The 10,911-nt window shown below is 43.4% G+C and overlaps 1 protein-coding gene across 1 annotated transcript; it reads right to left on the bottom strand.

The window, feature by feature from the left end:
* Nucleotides 1-20: 20 nt before the first annotated feature.
* On the bottom strand, nucleotides 21-5,683 carry LOC113015116 (Fc receptor-like protein 5; the record flags this gene model as incomplete). The annotated part of the gene is made up of 4 exons (XM_026157053.1): nucleotides 5,550-5,683; nucleotides 1,005-1,012; nucleotides 327-587; nucleotides 21-247 (listed from the first exon to the last, which is right to left on the bottom strand). Coding segments are annotated over exons 1-4 (630 nt in total), but the record flags the coding sequence as incomplete, so codon positions are not given.
* Between the last annotated feature and the right edge of the window lie 5,228 nt (nucleotides 5,684-10,911).

Consider the following 10,911-nt stretch of genomic DNA (forward strand, 5'->3'; position numbering starts at 1 on the left):
CCTGTGACAGTGATCCAGCTGGATGGAGACTCTCCATGACCGCTGATGTCACACTTGTAGAGGCCTTCATCAGACCTGGAAACATGCTGGATGGTCATGTGACCTGTAGGCTGCTTCCTGATGAGGGAGCCATCTTTATAGAAAGCAGCTGGGAGGTTGGAGGGAGTGGTCTTTGTTTTACAGAGCAGAGTGACATCATCTCCCTCCATCACAGGGAGGACAGGACTCTGCAGGATCACTGATCCACCTCAACACAGAGACAAACTACAGCATTTCATCCATTTACACACAGCTTCATCAACACTAACTCCACACACTCAGCTTACCAGTGACTGTCAGGTTAACCATGTTACTGATGGGACCCTCTCTGGACTCACACCAGTAAACTCCACTGTCATATGGGAATACAACAATGTTACAGGTAGGAGCAGCTGATGTTCCCCACCCATCTCCACACTGAGTCCTCTGTTGTTTGCTTGTGTTTCTCCTCAGAGTCCATCCAGCAGAGCTGTCGTCCTCCTCACAGGTCAGATACACAGATCGATCTTCAAAGAACTGAGAGCTGCTGGGACTCACAGTCAGACGAGCTATGAGGGTTAAATTTAAAAACGGATGGTTACTTATACTTTTGTGAGAACAATGGCATAATTATTCCCTCACTGCACTGTGCAATAACTCAAACTGTGTATACAAAACACTTTTTATTTGTATATTTAGTTTTTGTTTACACCAGATTGCATATTTGTACAATTTATATAATTTCTTCAGTTGATACTGTTCATCTGTATACAGTGATGCAGAACTGTGCATCCCCCTCCCCCTACATGTTTACACTGAATAGGAGATGCTCAATATCTGATTGTACATAGTGACAATAAAGGCATTCTGTTCTATTCTATTTCATCAGTTTCAGATGTGAGCTCCACTGTGAATATATGAACCCAATCAGGTCATATCAGTGAGCATTTCTCAGGTTTAAACTGTGACAGAAGAAGGTTACTGACCTTGGTTTGTTGTGCAGCTCAGCAGTGAGATCAGAACTAAAGAGAAATGACACTCAGGTTGATTTGAGGTGAACATAAAGAACAACAAACAAACTCGTCTCTCTGTGATATATCTGCTCATTTTTAAATTAACGCTCGTAAAAAGAGAAAGGACAATGTTTAAAGTTGAACAAACAAAAAAAGGAACATCTGGTAGGAGAACATCCATCTTCTCTACTAAATTTGGATCTTTGGGTCTACAGAGCCCAACTGTCGCTCGCTTACCATGACATTGGACCAGTAACATTTCAGATGTTACTGGTCCAATGCAGGGTTAACACATAAAACAAATCCATGATTAGCCTGAAATGTTAAGTGAACATGTTTTAACATTTTACATCAAATTTAAAATCTGACACAGAGATTCTACTTACAGAGCAGACACAGCACAGATGTTTCCTTCATCGTCCTTCTCACTCATTTGAGCTTTTTTTCATTTCTCTCACTGACACCAAGTAAAGCCCGCCCTCTTCCTCTGAGCACCAGCTTTCTATTGGTTCAAGACATAGTGAGTGGTCAGTGTGTGTGTGTGTAGCCAGCACAGGCCCAAACTGCTGTACAATAAATACATTAAGAACTATAGCATAAAAGGAACCATTAAAAAATAAAACAAATAATACATACAAATTAAAACAGCCCTGTATTTGAAAAAAACAAGATATTACAACACAGAATCAGCAAAAATTACAAAAATAAAAATAAACTAAAACCAACATCTCATACGTTGTCAAAGGCCAAGGTAAAGAGATTGGTTTTCAGAAGTGATTTAAAAACAGGCAGAGAAGAGGCCTGTCTAATCTCTAAAGGGAAATCATTCCACAGCTTTGGAGCAGCTACAGCAAAAGCACAATCGCCTCTAAGTTTACGCTCAGTCTTGGGTACATTCAGGAAAAGCTGATCAGCTGACCTGAGATACCCGGTGTATAAGGCTGCAAATAAAATAATTTTAAAATGAATCCTAAAAGAAATGGGTAGCCAGTGAAGTGAAGCTAAAACACGGAAAATGTGTTCAAACTTTCGAGTTCCATTTAAAAGACGAGCTGCAGCATTTTGCACCCTCTGTAGATGAGTACCTGTTACGGCCCTAGCAGGGCCTCCTCCTGAAGGTGCCTGTGTGGGCGTGTCCCACCACCTCTTCTACCTGAGGTGCCACCTTTCCCTTTTGTGCAGCTGACTCTCATCAGTAATTAAAAGTATTTAAGCCCAGGGAAAGGTGAGCTCTGGGCCAGATTGCCATTAGTGTGTTTGCAGCTAGTGAGCTGTGTGGTTGCAGCTAGTGAGCTGCTCTCTTTTTGACTTACTTTTTACTTTATTGACCAACGCTTGAGTTTTGTTTGTTTTCCTTAAATGGTGATAGCGGCTTGTCCGTCTCTTTTAGTTGAGCTACTTTAATAAAAGTCTTTAATTTAACCCTTTTGCCTCCTTGACTCCTTTTTCTGACCCGGACACTTTTTGTTACTTCCCTCTCACTGCCTGGGCCCTTTTAGGGGAACGTAACAGTACCGTATTTTTTGGATCATAAGGTCACCAGAGTGTAAAGCGCAAAAAACAAAAAGTGAGATAAGTCAAATTTTACTCAACTAATTCTTCTTGCTTCCTCCACTTCTGTACCATTGATCCATTAATGTTGAATTCTCTCGCAGCTGCTCTCTTCCCATGTTGCTGCAGTATATTAATGACTAACCTTGTATTGTGGATGGATTATCTCAGTTGTTCTCCTGACTGAAGTTTGGTCCGTTTACAGCATCCTGTAATTACCGATGCGCTTCCCAAGTTCACCCTGCCATTTAAGACCTGAACCACTCCAGTCCTGTTCCCCTAATGCCCACCCAATTTTCCAAATGAGAGAGTAAAATGGCATGATCCACTGTATCAAACGCAGCTGAAACACAGGAATCAAACCAGGGACGCTGCTGTTATGGAGCTGAACTGGAACCATTCAGACACTGAGGCCCTCTGAACACATTTTAATTACAGCTGTGCAGAGACACACTGATGACTGACTGGAACACTATGATTCACATTTTACATTAACACCATCCTCACACATGTTTATATATGGCCACTAGAGGGAGATGTTGGACTTTAAACACTAACATGCTCAGCATGTTCTGCTCCTAATATAATGGTAGAGTTTTAAATAATTTTGAATAAAGATGAATAAGACCGTGCCTGTTCTTCCTGATCATGCCTTAATTCCTTGAATGTAAAATGAAGAACAGTAATTCCAGAACACAGTGAACAATGCATATACTATTATATATTGTACATATATTTATTAGTTTCAGATTTAGCCATTCTTGTATTTTGCTTGTTTACGTTATTGTACTTTGCACAACTGTTGCTTGTGAAGCTCGAACACAAGAATTTCACTCACATGTACTGTACCAATGTACCTGCACATGTGATGTGACAAAAGTGATTTGATTTGATTTTGATTTGACATCCTTTGCTTAAAACCCTGAAACATCACTTGACTATCGGAGTTAGACAAAGCTAGTTAAACTTCATCAATGTCAGTCTGCTCAATAGGAAAGTATTGTTTGTCATTTTCACCTGTTTTGGAACAAAAGAAAGTGCTGCAATCACAAGACAACCTCCAAGGGCCAATGGTTTATTACCATACTTTAAGAATGTAGTGTAGTTTTTCTTCTTATAAGTCCTCTTGTCATCAGATATCTTCATGAGATGAGTACCTGCAGTCCACCAAGGTTTTTCAGGTAGTCCAACTGTAACGGAGGCGGAAGGCTGGTTTTACTTCCACAGTGATTTTGTGCGAAGGAAGGAAACCTTCCTCCAAACGGATTGAGCAGTGGAGCCGCCAAGGGGAAGCACACATTAAAAACTGTATGATTAAAATATAATTTATTATATTTAAATAGTTAAAAATGCCTCCCCGGGAAAGTCTATGCCAGGGTGCTGGAGAGGAGGGTTCGTCCGCTAGTCGAACCTCGGATACAGGAGGAACAATGCGGTTTTCGTCCTGGTCGCGGAACACTGGACCAGCTCTTTGTCCTCTCGAGGATACTTGAGGGTGCATGGGAGTTTGCCCAACCAGTCTACATGTGTTTTGTGGACCTGGAGAAGGCATTCGACCGTGTCCCTCGGGGCGTCCTGTGGGAGGTGTTGCGCGAGTATGGGGTGTCTGGCCCATTGCTACGGGCCATTCAATCCCTATACAACCGTTGCAAGAGCTTGGTTCGCATTGCCGGCAATAAGTCGGACTCGTTCCCGGTGGGTGATGGGCTCCGCCAGGGCTGCCCTTTGTCTCCGGTTCTGTTCATAATTTTTATGGACAGGATTTCTAGGCGCAGCCAAGTGGCGGAGGGCTTTCGCTTTGGTGGCCTCAGAATCTCATCTCTGATTTTTGCGGATGATGTGGTTCTGTTGGCTTCATCGGGTGAGGGCCTCCAGCTCGCACTGGAGCGGTTCGCAGCCGAGTGTAACACAGCGGGAATGAGGATCAGCACCTCCAAATCTGAGGCCATGGTTCTCAGCCGGAAAAGGGTGGAGTGCCCACTCCGGGTCGGGGATGAGTTCCTGCCCCAAGTGGAGGAGTTCAAGTATCTCGGGGTCTTGTTCGCGAGTGATGGGAGAAGGGAGCTGGAGATCGACAGACGGATTGGGGCTGCGGCTGCAGTAATGCGGACGCTGCACCGGTCAGTCGTGGTGAAGAGGGAGCTGAGTGTAAAAGCGAAGCTCTCAATTTACCGGTCGATCTACGTCCCTACCCTCACCTATGGCCACGAGCTGTGGGTAGTGACCGAAAGAACGAGATCGCGGATACAAGCGGCGGAAATGAGCTTCCTCCGAAGGGTGGCTGGCCTCTCCCTTAGAGATAGGGTGAGAAGTTCGGCCATCCGGGAGGGGCTTAGAGTAGAGCAGCTGCTTCTCCACATCGAAAGGAGCCAGCTGAGGTGGTTCGGGCATCTGACAAGGATGCCCCCTGGGCGCCTCCTGGGTGAGGTGTTCCAGGCATGTCCCACCGGGAGGAGGCCCCGGGGCAGACCCAGGACACGCTGGAGAGATTATATCTCTCGGCTGGCCTGGGAACGCCTTGGTATTCCCCCGGACAAGCTGGAGGAGGTGGCTGGGGAGAGGGAGGTCTGGACCTCTTTGCTTAGGCTGCTACCCCCGCGACCCGACCTCGGATAAGCGGATGAAGATGGATGGATGGATGGATAGTTAAAAATGCAAAATGAATTAACACAACCTTGGCCAAGGGGTAGCACAATAAAAGTCAATAAAACACAATATTAAAAGTCCAGTGGCCTGCGCCACAACCTAAAAGTCCCAGGGAGCTAAGAAATCCAGCAAGTGGTATAACCAAAGGAACCAGCGGAGTCCTCGCCTCCCTCTCGCACTCACGTCCTGGTATGCTGAAGAAGGAGAGGAAGCGGCAGTCACTATTCTTTCCAGACAGGTTTACTTCATAAAAAAGGGATAAGTCAGAGACTTACCCCGGGTGGGCAGAGCTCTCAACTCCGCCCGCCGCTTCTTTAAAACTGGAAATCGGCACAGCCGTCTCGTAGCCTCCGCTGGTGCTGTCTCCGCTCTCTGCGCTGGTACTGTCGCTCTCTGCGTGCTGGTGCCTCTGCGCGCTGGTCCTCCTGCTGGTGGTCTCCGCGCTGGTCGTGCATCGTCCTTCCCTAACGTCCAGCTCCACCAGCCCCTTCGGCTTGCGGGTGCCGCCGCCTGGCACCACTTACGCCTGCCCGTCTCTCAAGCCTCTCGGTCGAGCTCCTGCCTTTGGTCTGCCAGGCCCTCTTATTGGCCTCTCTGGGATCTCTCGCAGGTGTGATCAGTTTATTATCAGGTAGGGGCGGAGTCTTTCCAGGACAAGTCACCAAATAAATACCATTAAAACATGCAGTAAAACTCATAAAAATAAACCAGTGTACAATATTAAAATATTAAAAAGGTAAAACGCAGCAAAACATGCATAGTAGAAAAACTTAGATAACTTGTCCCTTTCCACCCCGTGACACAACTTCTCCAGAAAGGCACATCCACATGTGCTATCATCCTTTTGCTGTATTTGCTAGTACAGCCTCAGGAATGTGGAGGAGATACACCTTGCTGGTGACCTCATCAACATCTTGAATGTTGTTTTTCCAGGTTTGCTAGTAGTTTCTGTTTCTGTCTCTTTTCTACTGGAGGACACAGCTGTGTTCCCTGTAATCTTTAGAAATCATAGGCTGCATTTAAAGCAGCTGAAAAAGCATCTCATAAATAGTCTATGACCTTGTTTAAATGACCTGTGAGTGTTCTGCTTCTGTTCTTGGAGGTCAAATCAACATGTACAGTGTTAAATATACATGGACCTATTAAAATCTAAAATGTATATACTCTTTCATTTCTAACATGCTGCCAGATTTGAACTATCAAAGATGTACACCTAATTCAACATTCACTTGAAGTGCTGCTTTTTATAAAAGCTTCAAACAGGTGCAGATTTCTCAGAAGAAGTGTGTTCAGGTTGTGGTGCAAGCATGGGGCTCAGCCTCCTCATGCCTTCTCCTTTTGAGTTAGACACCAGGACCTGCTTAGTTTTCTGTGCTGGAGACATGAGCTGAAAAACTGCACAATAACACAGTGGAAATAAATACTGAGGACTGTTGATCTTGGACTGCTGTGTGCATCAGGTCCATTGTCACAAAGGTGTGTTCACCATCTCCAGACCTACAAGTCAAGCTAAGTATCGGCAGAGGTCTCTGTACTAGGGTTCAGATCTGCACATCTGAAGATAAATGTGCCATTCTGACACTGACAACATGAAAAAGCATGCTTTCAGTATGGAGATAAATATGTGTCAAAAAGGTTGATGATGATCAACAAGCAAAGATTGTTCCACTGTTTTTCACACTATGACTTGAATGCAGCTGAAATTTGTGGATCTGTGTGAAAGTGCAACGTTAAATTTGTCTCAAAACATCACGTGGGCCTGCAACGTGATCTCTGTGTATCAGGCAATTTACCACATGTATTTATGGTTTTGTGACCTTTATATTATTACAAATTTGTAATATATATTTGTATATATTTTCCACCCTGAGCTGTTTGCTGAGTACATACAGTTTTCCTGATTATTGTTTTTATTTTAAAATTATTGGGCCACTGCTATGTTTGATTTATTTGAAAATGGGCTGTTTTATTATTTGATTAATTTTCCACAAGCTCTAAACTCAAATAGACAAAATGATTTTCATTTCAAAGTCGGCCTGCACATGCCAGTGTAGTTTTTTTCTCCTCTTCAAAGCATTCATAAAAAGTACAGACAGGTTTTCTTCTTATTAAGACATCTTATTATTCTTGTATTAAACATATGTATAGGAGCCGATTAAGCTCACTGGGACGAGCAGGTTACTGTATGAGAGCACCTGGCCCGGGTTTGAATACGACTTGTGGCCTTTTGCCATGTCTTTCCCTCTCTCTCTCTCTCTCTCTCTCTCTCTCTCTCTCTCTCTCTCTCTCTCTCTCTCTCTCTCTCTCTCTCTCTCTCTTTTTCTCTCTCCCTCCACTTTCCACTTTCCTCACAACAAGAAGGTCCTTGGTTAAATCCATTCATCTCTGGCAACAGATTAAAAGCGTTCTATGTGGTCTGAAAGGACCATGATAATCCAAATGTTTGTAAGAATCTTAAGTGGTTTCTTTTGAGGTTATCAGTAAAAGTCAGAGTTCAGAGATGAATGATGGAACTACAACCCATCTGTCTGGAGAGCTTGTGGATGCATCTTCATTAGAAGAGAAAGAATAGTATGCAGGTCAAACTGGATAACTGCATTTAAAGTCTGACTGGAACAAACCTGTCAGATTTGGCCACTAGAGGGAGGTGTTTTAGTTTAGAAGCAGATACGCAGGTCATCACTGATGCTTCCACAGTTTATTCCAGAGCACAAGGAACACATCTAACATGTGCAGTGAACAGTAGGACCACAACATTTTTTTCAAAACAACATTGTAAAAATGACTTTTACTTTGAAACCATCCATCCATTCGCTTCCGCTTATCCTTTTCAGGGTCGCGGGAGGCGCTGGAGCCTATCCCAGCTGTCATAGGGCGAGAGGCAGGGTACACCCCGGACAGGTCGCCAGTCTGTCGCAGGGCCAACACACAGGAACAGACAACCAGTCACACTCACATTCACTTGCACATTCACACCTAGTGAATTTGGATTATCCAATTAACCTATCCCCACAAGCTGCATGTCTTTGGACGGTGGGAGGAAGCCGGAGTACCCGGAGGGAACCCACGCAGACACGGGGAGAACATGCAAACTCCACACAGAAAGACCCCGGCCTGATGGTGGAATTGAACTCAGGACCTTCTTGCTGTGCGGCAGCAGTGCTAACCACCGTGCCACCGTGCTACTTTGAAACCCTACTTTGAAAAAGGCCTAGGCACATACGGACCAGAGCTGTGATGAAATTCCCTGAGAGGAAATTCCCAGACTGTTGTTATGAATTGGGATTATATAAGAAGTGACTGAAGCACGCGTGGTTAGCTGGAAATCTATCCATCCATCCCCTTCGGCTTATCAAGGTCATGCATGAACTGGAGGCTATCGTAGCTCCCACAGTGCGAGAGAGGTGGGGTACACTCAGGATATGTTCCCACTCTGCCAACACAGCAATAAAGATAACCGTTTACACTTAAATTCACACCTATTGAATCATCAATTATGGTAATCGCACTAACTGCATGTCTTTGGACTGTTGGAGGAAGTCGGAGTACCCGGACAGAACCCACACAGAAATGGTTAGAACACACAAACTCTACACACAGAGACCCTGGCAAGATGGTGGCTTTAAGCTGGGACTGTTTGTTTTGGGGTTTTATTACTAATTGTTTGTTTTATGCATTAAAAAAAAAAAAGATTCGTGTATCAATTCTGGAAAACCAAACCACTACATATTTTTCCCGTCTGATACTTTGTTACTGTGATACTTTCACAGTAACAAAGTCAGACTAAAAGTGCATTTATTAATGATGCAAACAAACTAAACCACTACCAGCATTACAAAAGTGACCTTATTGTAAGCATAAAACATATTAGCATACTTTTATTATCATTGCTGAATTTAGATACCTATATCAATTAAGATTATCTGATTTTTGAAGTATGTGAGTCTAAATAAGCCAAAGAAACACATAAAATACACAGAAAGTCTTTTGAACATGTGGATGTCCTTTGGTCTGAGGTGCTGGGGGACCAGTTAGAGACCAGCAGCTGGATGTCAGTGGTTGGACTGGTGGACTACTTCAGTGAAGAGTAGACGACGTCTGGCTCTGGTTTAAAGTCTGAACACAAACACAAACAGTTCAAACAACAGGAAACATGATTACAAACTTTGTAGTTCAATAAAGACCTCAAATCTCCACCTCTCTGCATCACACACAGTCCCAGTTCAGACTTTACTGGGAACCAGTTCAGACACAAATCAGAGCACTGTGAAATTAGCAAGTCAAACAGGAACCCGAAGAGCTGAAATTAACTCATACATGTATACCTAGGGTCAGTTTGAAATCACAAACAAAAATAAACCCGTCATGTACTGGACTGTGGGAGAGAACCTGCACATCCACAGGGAGAACATGTAAACTCCAGACATTAAGGCCTGAGCCTGGATTTGAACTCAGGACGTTTTTGCTGTTAGGAAACAGTGCTAACCATCACAAAACTGTGCAACCCTGAGCACAATCATTGTTAGCTTATAGTAGAAACGGGACCTGGCGGCCCTCAGAATCTCCTCTTTCTGCTGTGCAAAATGCCCCTTAAAAGCTGATGAGGCATTGTCATCACCCCAGCTGGCATGCTGACGGACAGCATGGACACCTGCATTGATGAATATGACAACTTGAGATCTAGGGGACAGAGTTTCAAAATGATACCAAGCTCATCTACTAAAAATCTCCGACAAGTTCAAATCTCAGTATCATTGACCTCAAGGTCAGAAGTCAAGTTTTCTGAAAATCTGTAAATGCAATAAATTGAGCTCAATGTGACAAAGGATAATGAAAGTGATACCACAGGTGTGTCTATCAGGAGGCTGATTTTTGTTTGTAGTCATCCATTTAGAATTACAGAATCACTTGAATTACATGTTATGTGACATAAAACTCTTAAGTATTGTTCCAAGAGAAGGGGGGAGGCTCTTTTATCTCTGATCTAATGTTTAGCTGTCCATGTCTCATTTAACAGGAACAGGTTTGTGTGCTTGTTCAGAGATAAGAAGTGTGAGTGTGATATCCTTCACAAATCTGAGATCTGAAATTGAGTCATGATGTGGTTGTGTTAGCTTAGGTTAGGAGGATGTCTGGAAACAGAGTAGCCTTTATTCAAAGTTAAAAGTCAAGAGCAGTTGTACCTGGGCCTTCTTTGTTCAGATGGTTTCTGGTTGGTACGTTTTCACTGCTGAATGGACTGCAGCTGGATGTAAAATAAAACACATTTAAATGACTGCAGGTACAACAGCTACAGCATTGTGATATTATCACACTAGAGCAAAAAGTTTACTGTTACTTGTAGTATTATCATATTTTTTGTAAAGTTGCATCATGAAAAGTTTAACTGACAACTCTTTATAAAGATTAAAACCTTTGTAAAGTTTCCATTTTTTTAACAGCTCTGCTGAGAAACACAGACCACCACAAAGAACTGGGGAGAGTTTCTGAGAATAACAAGGTGGACAACCACAAACACACCTTCTTCTTCCATTGCAGACCGACGCTCTTTACCACAGAGCAAAGAGCAAAAATCTTCTCACAGCACGACCACTTTAAGTGCATTGAGGCAACTGTTTTTCTGATTTGGTGCTATATAAATAAATCTGAAATGAACTGAATTATGATTGGCCAAATAACAATG

The sequence above is a fragment of the Astatotilapia calliptera genome, chromosome 3 (assembly GCF_900246225.1).
Source record: "Astatotilapia calliptera chromosome 3, fAstCal1.2, whole genome shotgun sequence".
Classification (NCBI taxonomy): domain Eukaryota; kingdom Metazoa; phylum Chordata; class Actinopteri; order Cichliformes; family Cichlidae; genus Astatotilapia; species Astatotilapia calliptera.